We start from the raw sequence: 22,692 nt of genomic DNA, 5'->3' as shown, positions 1-22,692 counted from the left end.
TCTCAGCAATTCCATCTCGGATTGCTTGGACAAACCCTTAGACGCAAGGCATTTCTATTCTGACAGCATGATTGTCTTGGGCTATATTCATAATGAAAGGCGTAGATTTCAGGTCTACGTGAGTAACAGAGTAGACCACATTAGGTCGTCCACCGAACCTAACCAATGGCATTATGTACCTACAGATTGTAATCCAGCAGACCTGGCTACCCGTGGTCTTGAAATAACCAACCTAAATCAGAGTGATTGGTTGTCAGGTCCCTCAAGCTTATTTGAGGATGTTGTATCCACCAGTGGAAGTTTTCCTCTTGTAAGCCCTGAGACAGATAAAGAAGTAAAGGTATCAGACTACACAATTGAGTCTGAACCCCTTGTTAGTGCAAACAAAAGCAATGTAGAGCCTGCAATTGCGTCATTAGCTCAGAGGTTCTCTAATTTCTCCTGTTGGAGGAGACTTGTAAGAGCGGTAGCTCTCCTTAAGCATATAGCCCGTTCTTTCAAACAAGGTAACAAGTGTTGTTCAGGTTGGCATATATGCAACAAACATAAGTCACCCGATCAACTAGAAGATGCAGCTGATTTCATTGTTCAGACATACCAAAGGGATTATTTCTCGTCTGCCATGACTAAATTGCAAGGTGAAGATAGTATACCTCCTTCCAGTCCCATTGCATCTCTGTCTCCTTATTTAGACCAGAAGGGCCTACTTCGTGTAGGAGGCAGGTTGAGTCAAGGCAGTGATGTACTTGGTATGCTTGCAAGGCCTATTATTATTCCAAAGGAATCCCACTTAGGCTTGTTGTTGATCCGTCACTACCATGAGACAGTGCACCACCAAGGGAGAGTGATTACAGAAGGAGCCGTCCGTACAGGTGGTTTCTGGATTTTGGGAGGGAAACGTACCATTTCTAAGGTCATTTCCAAATGCGTCACCTGTAAAAGGGTAAGAGGTAAGGTGTGTGTTCAGAAGATGGGAGACTTACCCGTCGATAGACTTACTCCCAATCCGCCATTTTCCTATGTAGGAGTTGACCTTTTTGGCCCCTGGCATATAAAAACTCGGCGCACTAGAAGTTCCTTCCTCGAAAGTAAAAGATGGGGCGTTCTGTTCACCTGTCTTGTTTCCAGAGCTATCCACATAGAGACTGTAGAAGAATTGAGTACTTCTTCCTTCATTAATGCCTTAAAGAGATTCATTTGTATTCGTGGCCCAGTTAAGATGATGCGTTCTGACAGAGGCACGAACTTTGTAGGTGCTGTCAAAGCACTGAACTTGCTTGCCATTACCGATGAAGGTGGTGATGTCAATAGTTTCTTGTCAAGTCAAGGTTGCACTTGGTTGTTTAACCCTCCTCATGCTTCTCACATGGGTGGAGCATGGGAGCGTATGGTGGGGATAGTCCGCAACATCATGAATGTGATACTGACTAACCATCACCCCAAGGCATTAACACATGAGGTGTTAGTAACCTTCTTTGCAGAAGTATGTAAGATCGTGAATTCCAGACCTTTAGTTCCTGTTTCCTCGGACCCTAGTAGTCCTTTCATTTTGTCTCCGTCCATCCTTCTCACTCAGAAAACTGATATTCCTGTAACTCTTCCTGAAGAGATAGATATTAAGGCAGTATACAAATCTCAATGGAAGCATGTCCATCACCTTGCTGAGGAATTCTGGAAGAGATGGAAGAAAGAGTATCTTTCCTCTTTACAACCCAGAAGAAAGTGGGTCAATTCCTCTTCAAATGTAAAGGTGGATGATGTAGTGTTGGTAAAAAATCAAGAGTGTCCCCAAGGACAGTGGCCCTTGGGTATTGTAAACAAAGTATTCCCTGGCAAGGATGATTTAGTCAGGAAGGTCCAAGTAAGAGTTGTGGTAAACAACAAAGCCCATGAATATGTAAGACCCATTTCTGAGCTTGTGTTGCTAGGTCAATAGTTTTGGTAATTTTTCCCCCTAGAAAATTAGGAAGGGAGTGTGCCGTTACGAGAGGTAACGGGGCTTTTTTATATGTCCGTGTATCCCCATGTTTACATATTTTTTTGTCGTAAGGCTCGTTTCCCCTCGGAAGAGGTTTCCAAGTTTGTTTTTCGTCATGTTTAATTTAAGTATGCTGCGAGCAGAAGCTTCGTCTGCTTAAGAATACTATCATTGTAAGTTGTCTGCAAGCTGTGCTGCAAGATAGCATCTCATTATTTGTACGATGTTCACTTAAAGAATTAGACTTAAGAAGGTGTGTAAGAACCGGTTACTGTGGGTCACCTCTAGGCGCCAGTCTTGGTCCGATCTAGAAAGATGTACACACCCCACGCCTAAGCAAACCATTTTTTCATCAAAACCAACGTATTATCGAACGATGGATCAGATCTGCATTAAATACGCATCAAATATCCCCGTGATTCTATAACCTTCAGTCCCAAGTCTGTCTACGTCACGGACGCTATGATGTTGAATACCTATTTCATCTCCGGAGTCCCAGTCGATTCCGGCACATTAGGCACTTGCTGACAACTTTATATAAAACTGTTTTGCAAAATATTTAATTCTCTGTGAACCTGAGAAGAGGTCTCCATTATTGCAGGTTGTTTCATCACCGAACACTCTATAAACACTTCCACAAGATGCACCATGAGTGGCAGAGTCCTATTTCAATCATTGCCTTATATGCTCACCCTCTAGAACATGCTATGTCCAACATGCTGCCATCCTTCTTGGGGCCATTTCTTTTGGGTTCCCATATTGCAACATGCTGGCTGTGGTTCTGTCTGGCCCTCATGAGTACACTTAATGCTCACAGTGGATACCATTTTCCATTCTTCCCTTCACCTGAGGCTCATGACTATCATCATTTAAAGTAAGTTATGTTAATGTTTTGTAAATAGTGGAACATATTATTGAAGAACTTCAAGACAAATTGTTGTGGTTGGTGCACTAGACTGAAAGAGAATGATCTTGGTACAGCAATATCAATTACATCTTTTGACATTAATGAACATGTTATTATATACATTTTCTTAATTACAGGTTCAATCAGTGTTATGGAGTTTTAGGGGTCCTAGACCATCTTCATGGCACAGATGATAAGTTCCGAACATCTAAAAATTTCACACGTAATTTTACAATGCTCTCATTGGTTCCAGTGCGGGAAGCTGTTCCTGATGATAAACCCAAGGGCAAGATTGAATAATGCTAGAGGTTAGTGCTGGGCAAATATTGCTAATTTCAATATCGAAATTATTGGTGAACAACAATATAGTTACCGAAATTACCGACAGTTTACCGGTAAAAGACTCGTGAGGTAGTAGTGACGTCACAAGTTCGAGTTGAGTTCGAAAAATCAATGTTTTTGTCCTTTAATAAGCTATATCTCTGGTTCTACTTTACATATTGTTTTTATTGTTATGTCATTGTAAAGGGAAAAGGTCATACTATAATTGGTGCTACTATAGTATGCTATCTACCGCGCGAGAGTGAATGGAGGGTGTCTTAGGGTGGGTGTGGTGTATACATTTTCGTTCGCGTCTGTTTGCAATCCTTAACGATAACTTACCGGCAAACATTCTGCTACCGTTAAAGCTTCGTTAACCGATAACTCGATAAGCTATACCATAACATTCAGAGAGCGGTAACTTCGGTAAGCACGTCTGGGCTTGGTGGTACTGAGTGACGGTGGTGACAGGCTGTCACCACCGTCACTCAGTACCACCAAGCCGAGACGTGCTTACCGAAGTTACCGCTCTCTGAGTGTTATGGTATAGCTTATCGAGTTATTGGTTAACGAAGTTTTACCGGTAGCAGAATTTTTGTCGGTAAGCTATCATTAAGTTTGTTGCCGATAAAACCTGTAATTTCACCGGTAGCTGCCCACCACTACTAGAGGTCCTATAATAGCAACTTTGGTAAGACACCATCAAATAACCAAGTATTTGTGTAAGAGGGTGGTAGATAAGTTGGTAGAAACAGGGGTAGATGGTGAGTGTTGCATTTTTATGGGTTGGGTGTTTGGTAAACAACACAGTTCGTAGGCAAGGAGTTGCACTAGTTCATTCTCCGCTTTGATTTATAAAAATGGCTGGGGGCATGTATTCATTGCTGACAAAAAAACTTGGAAACTAAGTGAGATATGCAAAGATTTGAGATTGCTTAAGTAAACAAAATTGTATATAGACTGGTAACAATGAATCTAATTGGAGAAAGGGTGGAGGAGGAGAAAATTAATTTGGTTCACAATTGAAAGATCATGCCCTTTGGTGAGATTGGACTAAAAGAAATCACTATGTCACTGCAAAGTCACCTAGGACCTTGCATTTTCAGTGGGGATTCCTTGAGTGTAACTCAGAAAAGCAAGTTGTAATATATTTTGAAGAAGAAAATAAAAGAAAAATTGTCACAATTATAATTTACCCATAATTGAAGACTATAACTGAAGGAAAAGAACTTTAACAGTGGATGATTGGAAGCATGGCCTACTGACTAAAATTGTGATTAACTAATAAAACAGTGGAAACAAAGACAGTGGTGAAAGGTGGGAAAAAGTGAAGAGGAGGTTGAAACTGGTGGCAGCTAAGGATGAAACTCAATGCTACTAAAGAAGAGACTGGTGATACATAGAATTAGTGCAAGATATGACTACAAGTGTGAAGAGAACTGCAAGCAACAATATGCAACCATGCAGTTCATGCAGCCAAGCAGTGCACACAACTATGCACTGCATGCTGATACAAGGGACAACTACAAGGACAAGCTACTGAAGGAGGAGACGAGCTAATGAATGAGGGGGTGACCAGGAGGACAAGCTAGTAAATGAGGTTGATGTGTTACGAGTGAGGTATGTGCTGTATGTGTGAGGACAACTACAAGGGAAGCAGTCGATTCAAATCAACATTAACAACTGAAGGTATGGCCACAGAAATTCTGCATCATGAGGTTATTACCTCATAGACTAACATATCAAAGTTTTCAGGGAAAGAAAACATTGGGGTAAAAGGTTCATTAACTTAATTGATACACTAATAATGACAAAAAACATATCAGATGATAAAAAGAAAATAGTTTAAAAGTAAATGTAGATCCTAAGAAGGGTAGAGTTAGGCTTATGATAAATTTCCAGGAAATAGAGGATATAAACAAATATCAAGATTATACAAAGGTTTTCATAAAACATTTTAAGTTGAAGTGTGATCAGGATCCTATCAGGTCTTTTGTTAGAATGATAAAGAAAACAAAAACAAATGAAACAAACACAAAATATTTAGCAAAATTAGACAGATGGTCTAAGGACATGATTTCTATGTTGAAGGATTCAGATTGGGCAGAAAGATCTAGTGACAAGTTAAAAGTTTCTCAAGTTACTAATTTAACCCCTTCACTCCGGACCAAAATCTCGCGGGCAGCATTAGCTGCCAGACGTGCGATGTTGCGTCATAATACAGGTAGTCGTCGACTTACGACCTATGCGACTTACGACTGATCGACTTTACGACCACGAGATGGTGCAATAATATCTAACATTTAATAGAGTAATAGAATTGCAATGTTATGCCTGGCAGTGCAGTACATTACTCCGCACGCTGCGAGACGCGAGTACGATATTTTTCGCAGGCTGCCGGCAGTGTCAGCATCCCAGCCAGCTAAATATTCTTTCATTTTGTTTGTTTGAAGTAAAATGTTTCCTAATTTTGTATTGCATTTTGTATTTTTGTATGTTTTGCAATTGATAAAATATAACAAAATTTTTATGCCTAGGCTAGTTTGTTGTCGATAACAATATGTTCGGTACAGTATTTAAACGAAAAGAATGTGTTTTGTTGAAATAAAAAAATCCTAATTTTGCCTTACATTTTGTATTTTTAGGTTTTGCAATTAATAAAATGTAACAGTATTTTTTTATGCCTAGTCTGTTGTCGATGACAAAATGTTCGGCACAACATTTTGTATTTTTATGTTTTGCGAAATTAATAAAATGTAACAGTAAACTTTGTTTATGCCTAGTCTGTTGTCGATAACAATATTTTCGGTACAGTACGTAAACGAAAAGAATGTGTTTCGAAATATTTTTTTCCTAATTTTGCTTTACAATGATTTTAATGTAACCAACAAAAAAGGATTTGTAGGTCAAAGATGACAGGACTTTATTCAGTATGCGTAGGCCTAGGCTACATTTCCTAACAAAAATGATAAAAAGTTAATGAATACTAAACAACGTAGCTCAAAGATAATAAGATTTTATTCAGTATGCATACATTTCCTAAAGAAAGTCTGATGGTAAAATAATACAAAGGTTAACAAATACAGTATTAAATATCATAGGTCAAAGATGATAGGATTTTATTCAATATGCTTAGGCCTAGGCTACGTTTCCCAAAGAAAATCAGATGAAATGATAAAAAGGTTAAAAATACTATACAACATAGTTCAAAGATGCTAAGATTATTTCAGTATGCTAAATATACAATATATATATATTATATAAAGGGTAATATATACTGTATATATATAGACCGACTTGCGTCCAGATCGACTTACGACCTGTCTGTCAGAACCGAACTCTGTCGTAAGTCGATGACTACCTGTACTCGCATTATAAAAAATTAAGTCACCGCTGTATTAATCGTTTTCTCTTCCACCCGTGAATTTTGATAACCATAGAAAATATGATGAAGCCAGTTTACAGAGTATGGGGGTCACGCAGGTACAACTACAATAAATATAATCCAAGACGCCGACGTCGGCATCCTCACCTATGTAGGCGTCACCGTATGGAAGGGGTTAATAGCATTTGCATTATTGGTACACAGTTGTGATGAAATGACTGCAGAAAAGCTGTGCAGAGATCTTAAGGACATTGGATTTAGGGGAGATAGATTGCCTCCTTCAAAGTTATAGTGAAAGTAAAGGAATTAGTCCATATGTCATGAAAATAGGAATGCAACAACAGAGAGAAACTAGGAACTCTAGGAGTGATTACAGAAACAGAGGATCTGAAGACAGAATTAGAAACACTTCAAGTAATGCTAGATTTGAATATTTTAATTGTAATAACTGGGAGCATAAAGCACAAGACTGTTATTGTGAGACTATTTGAAGAAACTGCAAATATGAGGGTCAAAATGAGTATCATTGTAGAAACCTATCTTTCTGTTTGTATCACAAAAGAGTAGGACATAGAACACAGGATTGTAGAGCAGTGCCAAATTTTCGTATTCACCCGTCTGGGGTATTGGCTGCATGTTATCGTGGCAAAGTAGCATGCAGTTGATACTTTAGTGTCTATCTGGGGCACCCCTATGGACCAGAGTCACACATCATTTTGTCTGTGATAGAGGAAAACTCTGTTCATAGAGAAATGATGACACTTTTATACTATGATTGTCAAGATCTCTGTTATGCTGTCCCCCAACCCCTTGTTACTGTCCTGTACCATTTCTATGAATATTCATTTCCTTTTTTTTTGCCTACCCTGTGGTGGAGGAAAAGAATGCCACCACCAAGACTTCCCACTTGAGTTGTAAGAGGCAAAAAAAAAAAAAAAAAAAAAAAAAAAAACGGGTTGGGGGATAGGAAAGGAGTCCTGCTACCTGTAGCCCCAAAGTGGACATTCCTAAAAAAAGTAAAGGCATATGATGGTCTAGGAGTTTTCCAACCAGTACCCTAAGTTTGGGTCTTTTAATGTGCGTGGATGTGGTACAGATGAGAGTAATGGGGAAGAGATAGGCAGTATGTTTGTGAAAAGAAAGATGGATGTGCTGGCTTTGAGTGAAACTAAAATAAAAGGGAGGGATGAGTGTAAGTTGGGAGGTTCTCAGGAGTGAAGAGGGGACGAGGGAGAGAAGGGGTGGCTATACTAGTAAGTGAAGAGATAGGTAAGCGTGTAGTGGAGTGGAAGGAGGTTTCTTCAAAGTTGATGTGGATGAAGGTGAAGCTGGGAAGGGAGATGTGTGTTTTTGTAAGTGCATATGGACCTGGTAGTGAGAAGAGCATAGTAGAAAGGGAGTCTTTTTGGATGGATTTAAATGAGTGCATAGAGGGATTAGGGAGAAATGTCAATATAGTTGTATTGGGAGACCTTAATGTTAGGGTAGGAAATGAACCAGTAGATAGAATGATTGGGAAGTATGGAGTTCCAAGTAAAAATTGTAGTGGAGAATTGATGGTGGAGATGTGTCTTGAAAGAGAGTTGATGATAGCAATTACCATGTTTAGGAAGAAAGTCAAGCATAAGTACACATGGGAGAGGGTGGTGGATGGAAGGGTGGTAGATAGAGCATTAATGGACAACATAGTGGTAGAAAGGAGTATAATAGAAAGAGTTAAGGATGTACATGTTCTAAGAGGAGAGAGGGGGGGGATATCAGATCATTTTCTGGTGGAAGGTAAGTTGAGAGTGGAGGATAGATGGAGAAAGAGGAAAAGGACAAAAGGTAGTGAGGTACTTAGAGTGAACCTCTTAAATGAGAAAAAAGGAGTACAAGAAGCTGAGAGAGGAGTGGGAGGGAATGAAAGATAGAGCAGAACTAGGAATGGAGGAGGAATGGGGATGGTTCAAGGAGGGCGTCACAAGGTGTGCAAAGATGGTGTGTGGAACAAGGAGGACAAGAGGAAATAGAAGGAAGGGTAGTGAATGGTGGAATGAGGAAGTAAAGAAGGTTGTAGAAGAGAAGAAGCAAGCTTTCATAGATTGGTTACAAAATAGGAGTAGAGGTGGGAGTAGAAAAGGAATGGGTTTGTGTTGAGGAGGAAGTGACAAGGTGTGCAAAGATTGTATGTGGAATGAGGAGGATGGGAGGGAATAGAAGGAAAGGAAGCAGAAATGAGAATCCTGAGAATGATCTGAGGAGTGACTAGATGTGATAGAATTAGAAATGAAGAAATTAGAGATTAAGAGTAACATCTGTGCTGAAGATAACTGAAAAGAATAGATTGAGATGGTATGGGCATGTTAAAAGGATGGAAGACATAAGACACACAAAGAAATTCTTGGAGTGGGTTCCTCCTACTAGGAGGCCAGTAGGATGCCTTAGGAAACAATGGATACAGGGAGTGGAAAAAGCTGCTGAACAAAGAGGAAGGAAATTACAAGAAATAATTATAGATGAGGACTTTCAGGACAGAGACTTTTGGCAAAGATTCATAGAGGCTGGACAATGACAGGTATATCCTACCTTGCGTCTGGTAAGAAAGGTAGTGAGTGGTGGGATGATGGGGTGAAGATGGTATTAGAAAGTGAGCACATGTGATTAGTTTTGAAGTAGAACTTGGGAAGCATATGAGAGGTACAAGGAAAAGAGAGGAAAAGCAAAATATAAAGGAAGCAAAGAGATGTAAAATGGGGTAGGAGTATGACAGGATTTTTTTTTTTTTTTTTTTTTTTTTTTTTTTTTTTTTTTTTTTTTTTTTTTTTAAAAACAAGATGGACAGAGTTAATGGAGATTAAATAACCCAGTGGTTGAAGGAACCAACACTTTATAGAGGGGAAGATGGTTCTGCCAGACTTGATTTCATTTTAACAAAAGAACCTGAGATTGGATAATTGAATTACCTATGCCCAGGAGGTAAGAATGAGCATGTGGTTCTTGAATTTATGCTAGAACTGGGTAAGACAAAATAAAGAGAGGAAATATGTAGACAAGATAGATACCACTTTGCAAAGACAAACTTTACTAAACTGAAAGAAAATACTTTGAAGAAGATTGGATGGAGTTCTATGAAACTAAAGAAATTGGGGAGAAATTAGATATTGTAATGAAAATTTACAACATAAGAGTGGAAAAGTACATACTGAAGATGAGTTCTGTAGAAGTAATGATAAAAAACGACTGGTTCAATTATAGATGTGCATTGGCAAGGAAGAAAAAAAAGACAAAACATGGGAGAGATGGTTAAAAAGAAAAAAAAAAAAAAAAAAAATTAATATACAGTATAAGGACACAAAGAGAAGAGGAAAAAACTATAAGAAGGATGTAGTTGACAAATGGAAGGATCAACCTAAGTTGTTCTCCATATATGTGAATGGAGGACAAAATATCACAATAGGATGTAATGATAATGGAGGAGAAAATATCACGGTAGGATATAATGTCAGTGGAGGACAAAATATAATTTTAGGAAGGGATACCGGACAGAATGTCAATGAAGGCCAAAATATCATGATAGGATGTAATGACAGTGGAAGACAAAAGATCATGATGGGATGTAATTATAGTGGAGGAATAAATATCACGGTAGGATATAATGTCACAGCAGGACAAAATATAATTTTAGGATGGGATGTCGGACATAATGTCAATGAACGACAGGAGGCCGGCATGAATCACAGTGACGTAGGGGGACAAAATGTACAAAAGAGATCGGATGACCGTGATTGACCAGATGTCTGTGATGGGGGAAATGTTAATTTTGATGGGAGAAATGTTAATGAGACATTGAATGTCAATGAAGGACCAAATAATAATATAGAGCAAGGTATAAATAAAAAACAAAATGATAATGTAAGACATGATATTGAAACTCAAAATGTGTTAAAAAGAAATAATCACGAGTTTCTTAAAACCATGTACTTTAATGCTCATAGTATTAGGAACAAATTTCAAGAAATACAGGCATATGTCAAAAGCGAAAATCTCGATATGATAGGAATAACTGAGACATGGTTAAATGGTACAGAGTTCGAAGCTGAATTTAATATTGCAGGATTTAAACACTTTCATCAGGATAGAAACCACAAGAAAGGTGGGGGTGTTCTATTGTACGTTAAAAACAATGTTCATGCTTGTGTTTTAGAGAAAGTGAAACAGGATACATATGATAGTTTGTGGGTTGAGTTAACCCAAACAAATGGACAAAAAATGAATATAGGTGTAATATATAGGCCAAAGACATTATCATTAGCAGACGACAAACTGTTATTTCTAGAACTGTCTAGTTTCTGCAACCGGGATTTATTGATAATGGGTGATTTCAATTTTACTGACATTGATTGGATGACCCTTGAACATGGCCATATAGGTAGTCGCTTGATTGATTTTCTTGGTGACAATTACTTAATTCAGCATGTAAAAGAGCCCACAAGATATGGAAACTTACTCGATCTATTGATCACTAGCCGCGAAAGCATGGTAACTGATGTAGAAGTCGGTGAATCTGTTGCAAATAGCGATCACAACTTAGTTAGATTCCTCCTCCTAAACAATTTTAGAATAGATACTTGTGCTTCTAAAATAACCGATTTCAGTAAAGCTCAGTTCATAGGGCTACGTCAGGAGCTTCAGCTTACAGATTGGGAGGCAAAATTAAACGAAAGACCTGTAGATCAGATGTGGGAAATATTTCAAAATACGCTCACTAAGATGATTCAAACTTACATTCCTTTTAAGGACAGACGTCCCCCAAATCAGGCTCGCCCAAAGTGGCTCGACAAGGAAACTGAAAAAAGTATTGCTAAAAAGAGACAGGCTTATAAGAAATATAAGTGCTCGGGTGCATCTAATGACTATGAAAGTTATGTATCAATACAGAGAGATTTAAAAAAAAAGACAATAAGAAAAAGAAAACGACAATACGAAATTAACATTGCTGATAAATCCAAAGAGAATCCCAAAGAATTCTATAGTTACATTAGAGATAAAAAGGTTGTTAGGAATCACATTAGTCCACTATTATCTGCTGACGGTCAACTTGAATATTCAAATGAAGGAATGTGTAATATCTTAAACAATTATTTTAGCTCGGTATTCGTAAACGAAACACCTCAAAGTGAATTCCAAACTGAGACCTGTGAAAAGTCTAGAGTGAACTTACTCACTAATGTAAATATAACAAAAGAAAAAATTAAAAGGTGTATAGATAAACTCAAAGTTAATAAAACACCAGGGCCTGATGGTTGGCATCCAAGAATCTTAAAGGAAATGAAAAATGAGATTGTTGTTCCATTAGAAATTATTTTCAAGAAATCCATCATATCCAGAGATGTCCCAAGAGAATGGAAGCTAGCTAACGTTACTCCCATATTCAAAAAAGGCGACAAAAAGAAGCCAAATAACTACAGACCAATAAGTTTAACTTCAGTCATGGGGAAAATGATGGAAACTATCATCAGAGATGCTATCGAACATCATTTAGAAAGTAACTGTTTGATAAATGATAGCCAACATGGTTTCAGACGGAAACGTTCTTGCATGACTAACTTATTTGAATTCTAAAACACAGTTATCTCGAATTATGACAAAAGAAACAATATAGATTTAATATATCTAGACTTTGCAAAAGCTTTTGATACCATCCCACATGAAAGACTACTTACTAAATTAGCTTTACACAGAATAAGTGGTAGCCTATTAGGTTGGACTAGTAATTGGTTGAATGGTCGAAAACAGAGAGTTGTTTTAAATGGAAAAACTTCTAGATGGAAAAATGTTACAAGTGGAGTTCCTCAGGGTTCCGTTCTTGGGCCACTTCTATTCATAGTATATATAAATGATATAGACCATGGACTAAAATCTACTGTTTCCAAATTTGCTGATGATACAAAACTGTGCGGAGTGGCAAATGATCACTTAAACCAATTAGATATTCAAGAAGATTTAGATGAATTACAGCAATGGTCTGAAAAGTGGCTAATGAAATTTAACACAAGTAAATGCAAGATAATGCACATAGGTAAAAATAACAGTAAGTACGATTACAAGTTATTTGGAAATTCGTTAACAAAAGTGGATAGTGAAAAAGATCTCGGCGTAATTATCAGTAATGACCTCAAATCATCCAAGCAGTGTATTTCAGCCTCTGAGAAAGCAAATAAGATTCTAGGACTGATTGCACGATCTTTTGATTTCAAAAGTCCATCACTCATTAACAAGCTATATAAATCATTAGTTCGTCCGCATTTGGAATATGCTGTTTCCGAATGGTCACCGAATCTCATTAAAGACATTGACAGACTGGAAAAAGTACAACGGCGAGCCACAAACTGATTCCAAATAACAAAAATAAATCATACGAAAATCAACTAAAACATATGAATCTGTTTTCCCTAAAAAAGCGTAGACTCAGAGGTGACTTGATACAGGTCTTTAAGATTTTAAAGGGAATTGACAACATCAAAAGTGACAAAATTTTCACATTGAATGAGAATCCGACAAGAAACAATGGTCTCAAACTGTCCAGAAATAGATTCAATTTGGAAGTAGGTAGAAACAACTTTGCCAACCGTGTAGTTAATGAATGGAATAAATTTCCTGCACAGGTAGTGCAATGTAGTTCAGTTCGAAGCTTGAAGAATCATTTAGATAAACACCTAAGGAAGATGCTGTAATAATTATAATTTTATTTTATATTATTTGTTTTTGTTTTGTTATCATTTGTCTGTCTGATTTTCATTTATTATTAGTTATATGTCAGTTTATTATTATTTACTATTTACCTGTTTGTTTATTACTTAACTATACCTATGCATTTATTTATGTATTTTATTTATTATTTACATTATTATAGTTTTTATTTATTATTTTATTATGATTTTTTTTTGCATCCGACCTAGATATGGACCAAAAGGTCTCCTGTCGGCATGCTCCGCCTTTGTAATCCTTTGTAAACTGAAACATTAAGAGGAAATATTCAGATTTGAAAGTTGAAGCAGTAGAATGCAAATTAAAAATTAAAGCTTGCAATCAGTATTCAGTATGAAAGAAAGAGTTTGAGGGGGGGAAGTGAAGAAAACAAAGCTATTGTAGAAAAAAATAGACAGTAAAGATTTGCTGGTATGGGATGAAAGATCAATAAGAAGTCATAGTAATTTTTTTTTTTTTTTTTTTTTTAATAATATTGGTTGAAAGATGTATGTATAGTTTTCCACAGCAGCATAAATGAATTTAGGCAAGGTTTGATGAGTAGAGGCAAAGAGATAGGACCCTATGAGCTTAGCTTATACTAGGTAAGTACACATCAGCAGTTACTGCATTTCATCTCACCATAAGCTGCCACTGGTTATATATGTTTATTGATGAGACCTGGATTAGAAGGATTAAACAGATTTTCTTAATGTATTTTTACAGTAGTCCTCTTTTATATATGTAAGAGTTCATTATTCAGGCTGTATTCCAAGGGGCTAGGAGGGTAATAACTTGCCCCCCTCAGTATTTTATGTCTTTAATTCACAATTCTGTACTGAATTGTGTAAGCAATGTTGAGATATGTAAATCTGACTTATATTGGCAAAAATGTGTCAAAATTATGGCCTTGATTTGATTTAGTTTATTTAAATTGTTGATCATTCTTTTGCAGAGCATTTTGGCTGAAGACTGGATAGTACATTGAATGCTCAAGTTTGGTGACCCCATGGTAAACATATGGTAGTGACAAATTTGAAAATCACCAAACTTGTAATATGTACACACTTCACTAGAGAGAAATGTAGTAACACATTTGTAAATCGCATAGAGAACCCACAATCAGAGTTCTCCATAGGTTTTCTTTTACTCTGACTGGGTTTTGTGTGATATACACACTTGTAATATATATGGTTTGTTGAGTCCAGAAAGGAAATTCATTGTTTTTTTTTCTATTATATAAGATTTTAAGCTCATTCTCTAACCTTGCATGACACATCGTGTGTAGGGATTAGACAGATATTGTTAGTGTATTTTAATAGAAGCCTTGTTTTGTATATATGTATGGGTTCAGTATTCAGAGCTGTAATTTCCAAGAGGCTTGGGGCACAATAACCCCCACCCCCCATATATTGCATATGTGGTATAAGAAAAGATATAAATATAAAGATATAATAAAATCTTTTAAATTTTTATATAAGATATAAGAGATATAAGAAAAGATGAGGTACAGGGAGCTTTGAAAATTATGAGAGCTGGTAAAGCACCTGGGATGAATGGATGTGATACAGAGTGTCTGAAGAAGGAAGGTACAGTAATAGTGGACTGGCTAGTGAGGTTGTTTAATGTGTATCAGAGAGGAGAGTGCTTGAGGATTGACTGTATAGTTCTACTTTACAAAGGAAAAGGAGAAAAATGTGAGTGTAGTAGTTTAAGATGGATCAGTTTGTTGAGTGTAGTTGGAAAGGCTTATGGTAGGGTTTTAATTGAGAGGAGCAATGTGGGTTTAGGAAAGGTAGGGGATGTGTGGATCAGATTTTTATGGTAAGGTAGATTTGTAAGAAGGCTTTTGCAAAAGGTGAGGATGTTCTTGGGGCCTTAATGGATTTGGAAAAGGCTTATAACAGGATAGACAGGAAAGCACTGTTGGAGGTATTGGATTGTATGGAATTGAGGGAAAGCTGTTAAGGGTAGTCAATATTTTTTACGAGAGTAGTAGAGCCTGTGTTAGGATTGGAAATGGAGAGAGGGATTGACAAATAAGCTCCCCCCAAAATGTGTCGAAGTTATGGCCTTGGTATTATTTAGTTTATTAACTGTTGATCCTAATTCTTATGTAGAGTGTTGCCAGAAGACTGGAAAAAAGTACATTAAATACTCAAGTTTGTTGACCACTTGGTAAACATATGGTACTGACAAATTTAAAAAATCACTAAACTTGTAATATGTATATGCAAGCACTGCTCTGAGTCTGGAAAAAGAAAATCAACTTTTTCTGTGTATAAGATTTTAAACTCCTTTAGGCTATACCTTGGAAGTCTTAAAAACTAAGTAAGATAAATACTTATTAAACACAAATCATTTGCTTAAATCAGTAAAGTAATTGCTTGTGTATCATTGTGAAGCATGTGATAGCAACAGAGATGTCAGTGTTGGTTTTGAATGCAAACATCTAATTGATAGTAATACTGCTCAGAGTATCACTACATACTTTTAGACTGCGCAATTTAAACCCTGCCCTACAGTAATTACCTCCTCTGTCATTTACCCCTTCAAACAATAATGACTACACCAAATCCTAGGCTACAGGATATACCTCTACCATCTCTCCACCACTTCCTACAGAAAACAGGACTATATGTACCTTCAACTAAGCCAGCATATGAAATGTAAGGTAACACACATGACAGCAGTGCAAGGTTGTTCACAAGGACAGAAGCACCGATGAACTTCTGTCCGTGACATCAACAACAACAACAGTGACATCAGTAGTGGATCAAAAAAGATTCCCATGCCCTGCAAGAGCTGATAAGCGAATTTGACAAACATATGACATCACCAATCTTGGATTTTCAGTATTTTTAGCAGCATTGATAAACTCAAGAACAGGTAAACATAAGTTGTGCTAAACTCAAGTATCCATTGTGTATATAACTTTGATAATTATATCATAATTATGAAACTAATACCTGGCAATTACCTTAATTTTTTTAATCTTTTCATGTCATCTGTCAATAAGAGAGGTAGCCAAGTCAAAAGGCATGTAACCATTCCCACCCATTCCACTCCCATCCACCACCCTTTCCTCCCTCTCATGTTAGCTCCTCATGGATGAAAGGTCATTCCTGTCTCCTGCCCACTGCCCTGGGTCAGAAGCAATGCAGCAAAACACAGCACATTCAGAGCAAGGCTGCTTCATTTGATCAGCAATCCCCCATCTCTGTCCCCTTATGCATCAAAATATCATTTACATATAACAATTTCCTGCTCCCCCCATCCCCTACCCCCTCCCTTCCTTGCATCACAGTATCATCTATACACAGCCATTCTCCACTCACCCCTGTCTCCTGCCAACTCCCTTTCTTGCTCAACAGACATTTCCCTCTTGCTCAAAACTCCTTTCACCCCATCCATCCATCTCATCCTCAGTTATTCCCTGAAGTCCACTCCACCCACCTCTGCCTTCCACACCTCTTTTGCTCATTTTTCTTCATTTGTTTTTTTCCATGTGTCTAAAGTATCCTAATAATCTTTCATCATCCCTGTCATCTTTTCCACCCCTGCTCCCCTCTTCACCTCATTTATCACTATATCCAATCTTGTAGCCCTTACCATACTTCTCAGATATTTCATCTCGAACACATTTAAACTTTTCCTCTCTGCCTCTTTTAAATTCCAAATCTACCCCATACAATGTTGTCAGCATAATTGCCCCTTCATATAATCTTCCCTTTGCATCCATTCCCAGATGCCTATTTTTCATGACACTTTTTAATTTGTCAATATGAAGTTGGGATAATGGCACCTTCTGTTTAATTCAACAATTGCCTCAAGATTTGCCGACTGGAAACCCACAGCACCACAAGCAGCTGGCACATTCCTCAGGCCCCCAATAGATCTTTAGGATTAAAAACAAAGTGTCAGCATAATAATTCAAAGTAAAGAAATACTAATCAATGGTGAGAGCCTCAAAGAAGTTGAAGAGTATAATTATTTAGGCCAGATGCTAAAAGTAACTAAAGATCATGATGATGAAATAAAAAGGCATATTACAATTGATTGGAAAATGTTTGGAAAACAAAAAAATTATGCAAGGTTCTCTACCTTTATGTATAATGCCAGCCACTATATACAGATGTGAGACTTGGAAACTAACGAAGGCTATGGAGATAAAGCTAAGAGCATACAGAGGAGAATGGAAAGATCATTGGTGGTAATAACACTTGAGAGACAGAAAGAGGGGAAGCTGGGTGAGAGAGCAGACTTGAGTGAAAGATATTATGGAGGTAAAAGAGAGGAAGTGGAATTGGGCAGATAAATTAGCATGAACAAATGATAGCAATGGAGCAAATGTTTTACTGAGTGGATGCTGAGAAATGGGAAGTGCAAGAGGAGAGCAGATGAAAGGTGGAGAGATGAGATACAGTTTTGTAGTAGTGATGTGGTAAAGGTTGGTGCTCTCATGCAAGTCATGGAATGGTATGAGAGAAGCCTTTGTTCAGTAGTGGTCTCAAAGTGGCTAATTGGTTGATAGATGGTGTTTTAGGTATTGCATCATCAACAAGTTGCTATATATGAGGTGTAACAATCCTAGTCATTCAAAAATACTTCTTTTTATTGTGCTTTGTGATTTGGCATAATCTTACTTTTATTGTGCTTTGTGATTTGGCATCATCTTACTTTTATTGTGCTTTGTGATTTGGCATTATCTTTTAACCTTGCCTGTATGATTTAAAATGTTTTAGAAGGGCAATGATATTTGACAAAAAAGTAACAAAAAACAATCACACAAAGGGTAAACATGTTATTGCAGAATGATTATCTGCATTAAAAAAAGTCTGTGTTTGTTTTTATCCTCTTTGATTTTACTGGTTACTATAACCATTAGATCCTTATTTTTTGGGTACTAAACAAAATAAATTAAGTAACAAACAATTATTTTATTTTGCCTCTAATAATTATGAACTATAGTACACTAAATTCTATGGTGTACTTCCCATCACATTGTTATTTATATCTTTAATTTTTCAAAAGTATTAGTCCATTAATAATATAGTACATCCCACATCACCATAGCAGTTGCATGTCTATAACTACAAACCATATTCATCTAGATTATGTTTAGTGCTTTGAGGTTGCTGACATACAGCATATAAGAGTACTACCATACTTTAGCCAATGACTTAAAAGATGAATTCAGGTTCAAGTATGTCATTACTCTAATGAATCATTATATGTGATGTAATACATTTTTAGATTATCACCACATGTTGGATATTTAAACTGACACTACGTGTCACTTAACTTCTTTAAATCAGCATGTAATAATGCTAAACACTGCCCTGTACACACAATTTTGGTTTTGCCCCTTCACATTTACCATTGCCCCAAGGTGGCCCCTCCATACTATCAGTGATACAAATACCACTGTTGCTATAGATGTATTCATAGAGTTGATAGCAATAATTTTGCATGAGCCTGCTATTGATTGCATTCGAAATAATTTCATTTGTAAGCATAGTACACAAAAGATGCTTCAGTTATAGTAGTCAAGGTGATGATAATGATGATGATTTAACACAGTTCTGTCTGCTGTACTGGTTGTGCATTGTCTTGGTACCTGGGTTTATAGCAAGGTTTCTTAATTCTGGCACCTTGGTTCAGTGAAATATTGCATAAATATGCATCTTTCTGGTGGTATGGGGAGTAACTGTATGACGACGTGGCATAGCACAGCTCTGTGATTCTCTAGACCCTTGAGATTCTTCTAAAGGTGTAGAGATTTTGTATTACCATTCCTTTTTTGTACATCAGAATATATTCCATTAATAGCCAGTACATCTCCTTTCATTATTTATTTTAAAATATTGTATTTGATGAGCAAGAAGTGGAGATGGTATGTGCAGAACTGGCTGTTTATTGATGTGCACTTTAAGGATACGGTACTGTGGCCTCCAGACCGGGTCTGTCAGGATGCCTCATGGTGGACGTTGCCCAAAAAGTTGAAGCACTGTCGGATGGCCTCCTGTGCGTCAGTATAGTAACGTACTGGCAGCGCTGCCACACGATCAAAGAAGCCTTGGTTTTCAAGTAGCAGCCTAAGAGCAGGCAGAACTTCACCTTGTACCAGCTTGGACAGTGCTACTCGGTGTGTATCTACATGTCGTTTGACATCCCGGATGAGCTTAATGAATTGCTGTTTGTTGCCACACATAGCACACTCTGCCCGAAGACCATCAGAAAAGGCACAGGGGCGCATGCACATTTCATTGGGGCAGCAGAACATGAAGGACTCCCCCTGACTATGTGGATAGAGTGGCCATTCAAGTGTGCAAGGTGTGCACTCACAGAGGAATTTGTACTGGCTTAGGAGCTTCTGCTGTCGCTCCATCAGCCCATCAGTGTGGAAAAAAAAACCATAGTTATCGAGGACCTCACCACCTGCAGGGATCGACCGCAGGGCTCTAAGCACACAACAGTCACCCAGACTGTAGCGGGCGGCATTAGGGGCACAACCATGGTTGGTGAGTGCGATGGTAGGGTAGACAGCGCCTCCCAGCTCTACAGTCTGGGCTGTTCGCACACCCCCAGGCCCCATCACTGTCTCACATACTTCATAGGCATTGCACGAGCAGCTCTGCAGGTGTCGAAGGGCCAGGCAGGAGAGATAGAGTAGGTCCTCCTCAGAGGACTCATGAGAAAGAAAGCCTGATACCTGCAGGCAGAGCCCAATGTAAATAGCAGACAGAGTTCGCTTGAAGAGGTCGCCAAAGGAACGCTTTGAAGAGTGAGCCACCTGTCTGAAGACAGTGTGGTAGTCCTCTGAGCAGTAAGGTCCATCCCACTCCAGCTGGGATGGTACTTGTCTTTCCTCTTCCTCCTCTCCTTTCTCCATCCGTTCCTCCACTGAGGCTGTTGTATTCTTCATACCCTCCTGATCAAGGAGGTCCAGCAGAAGGGTTTTCTTCCTCTGCAGAAAGGCCAAGCCAGTTTTGGTGAGTATTCTGAAACAAGGACACAAGGAATTGAGTAAAAAAGAAAAAAAAGAAGAAAACATAAACACATATGTATATATAACACACACACCCAAGCTTCCACACACACATCCGAGCTTCCACACATGCACCCCAGCTTCCACACACACACCCGAGCTTCCACACACACACCCGAGCTTCCGAACTGCCAACACCTCTCAACTAGAGCTCCTAAGGCTGCTGAATAAGACAAAAATTCTCAATAGTGCAAGGAAAGCAAGAGGCCTGGTTTGTATTGAGTGGGAGGGGTGAGCACTTCTGGAGGCCCTCTGGAGGTGCTATGCCAAAACTAAATGTAAACAGAGGCCTTGAAACACCACAAGAGCTGATTAGATTGCACAATGAAGACCCTTTTTCTGATTTTGGTAAGTACGAAAGAAGAAATTTGAGTCGAATCTTAGACATGGAAAGGGAGATGATTATTAACAGAAATTTGTGGGAGATAGCCTTTAAAGAAATGATATGTCAACAGATGCAGGAAAATGCAAAGGACAATTATTCAAGTACTCAAAGAAAAAGCAAATTGGGTAAGAGATACAGTGGATAGAAAAAAGTGTATTGTGGTATATATATTAAAGGAAAAACATGGTCTGGTGAGGTACATGAGAAAAAAAAACAGAAAAAGAAATGGCAGTAACAATTCTAAAAGTACAAGATGACGACCAGGAAGTAGAGAAAGATATAGAAGAAATGTATAGATTTGGACAATATTCTAAAGAAAGAAATTGACCTCTAAAGATAAAACTAAGATCACAAATGGTAGCAGAAGACATTAGCAAAATCAAGCAAGTTAGCAGAGTGAACATTACAACAATAGATAGATAAAAAGAGGAATGAATGTTGAGGAAATAGAAGACAGAGGTGAGGCTAAGGAAAAAAAACATGAAGAGAACGGAGACAGTCATAGGTATGAGGTTGAGAAAATGTTACATCAAGGTAAGCAAGACAGGATGGAGAAGGAAAAAAATTAAAAGTAGCCTATACTAGCATAGACGGATTAATCTCGGGATTGAATGAACTAAATGATTACCTGTCAGAAGAAAAAACAGATATAATGGGAATTCTGGAGAAGAAATTAAGGAGTCCACTACCACCTAATAGTGTTGGACATGGATTATAAAATTATTGGAATAAAAACAGAAACGAGAAACAGGGAGGAGGACTCATGTTCTTGGCCAAGGAAAACTTAAATGTGACGAAGGTTACTGGCGTTAAAAACAGTGTGAAAATGATCATGATAAAAGTTGAAGACAGTGACATGAAAAGTAGAAAGATTGTGGCAATATATGTGCCCCCAAAAATGGGTCTTGGACAGAGGGCGAGCATTCTAAAATGTTGGAGGATACAAGGCATTCATTAAATGAGATACTGAAGGATGGAAGTAACCTGGTATTTATGAGAGATATTAACTGCAAAGAAATCTGTTGCAAAAAGATGACAGTGAAAGGTGGAGAAAATCAATAGGGAAATGTATTGACCATAGAACATACAAAGACACAATGGGTAAATGAAAATACCAGATACAGAAGTAATGAAGAACCATTGAGACTGGATTTAGCATTTAAACAGAACCTGAAATTGTGGATAAAAATGAATACAAGACATCATTTGGAAAATGTGACCACATACTAATAGAGGATGAACTACAGGAAGAAATATATATGGCGAGAAATGAGAAATAGAGAAAAGGAAGATTGGTGTACAACAAAATGGACTTTGGGAAACTTAAGAAATTCTTTTAAAATGCTAATTGGGAAAAATCTACATTGAAGAGACAAAAGTGGAAGAGAAATGGATGATCTTGATGGAAATCTATAATGAAGGAGAAACAAGAGGTGTACATTAAGTGCTGGTTCAGCAGATGCAGTGAGACAAAAGATAGAAGAGATTAAGCTTGGAAAAGATGGAAAAAACTGGAAAATGGCAAATATACTTTATATCAACCACAGAAATGTATGTGTAAAATTGCGCAGAGAGGGAAAAAGAAACTACGAAAAAGACATCGTAGAAAAATGTAAAGATCAACCCAAACTATTCTATAGATATGTGAATGGTAAACTTGAAAATAATCAGGAAATGGTGAAAGTACGCCACGGAAATACAGAATAGACCTACACAGAGGATCTAGAAATGGCTGAAGTCATGAACAATCACTTCAAGTCGGTTTTCACTAGAGAAAAAGCACAGCGTTGGGAGGAAGGAAGTGAAATGCGAATTCCCCCATGTGGAAAATAACAATAACACAAAAAGAAATAATGGATCAATTAGTGAACCTTGATGTTAGGGAATCACAAGGCCCAGACAGAATTGCAAAATGAATACTAAAAGAATGCAAAGA

At 37.7% G+C, this 22,692-nt stretch overlaps 2 protein-coding genes across 8 annotated transcripts in view; one reads left to right on the top strand and one right to left on the bottom strand.

Annotated features, from left to right (window-relative positions):
* The window catches only part of LOC143029704 (fatty acid hydroxylase domain-containing protein 2-like), an 85,545-nt gene extending 67,290 nt beyond the window's left edge, over nucleotides 1–18,255 (top strand). For all 4 annotated transcript variants that reach the window (XM_076192550.1, XM_076192551.1, XM_076192552.1 and 1 more), the window contains exons 6-8: nucleotides 2,580–2,852; nucleotides 3,023–3,193; nucleotides 14,276–18,255. In XM_076192550.1, coding sequence (XP_076048665.1) covers nucleotides 2,580–2,852; nucleotides 3,023–3,185 — 436 coding nt within the window. In that variant the 3' untranslated portion in view covers nucleotides 3,186–3,193; nucleotides 14,276–18,255. The remainder of the gene's footprint in view (nucleotides 1–2,579; nucleotides 2,853–3,022; nucleotides 3,194–14,275) is intronic.
* The window catches only part of LOC143029703 (protein-lysine N-methyltransferase SMYD4-like), a 111,444-nt gene continuing 103,553 nt past the window's right edge, over nucleotides 14,802–22,692 (bottom strand). For all 4 annotated transcript variants that reach the window (XM_076192546.1, XM_076192545.1, XM_076192547.1 and 1 more), the window contains one exon: nucleotides 14,802–20,324. In XM_076192546.1, the coding sequence (XP_076048661.1) occupies nucleotides 19,289–20,324 (1,036 nt within the window). In that variant the 3' untranslated portion in view covers nucleotides 14,802–19,288. The remainder of the gene's footprint in view (nucleotides 20,325–22,692) is intronic.

Source organism: Oratosquilla oratoria, chromosome 11 (genome assembly GCF_046742065.1).
Source record: "Oratosquilla oratoria isolate Oo_2021 chromosome 11, ASM4674206v1, whole genome shotgun sequence".
NCBI classification, from domain to species: Eukaryota; Metazoa; Arthropoda; class Malacostraca; order Stomatopoda; family Squillidae; genus Oratosquilla; species Oratosquilla oratoria.
The sequence above is the reverse complement of the archived record's forward strand: the minus strand, read 5'-3'. Positions and strand labels throughout refer to the sequence as shown.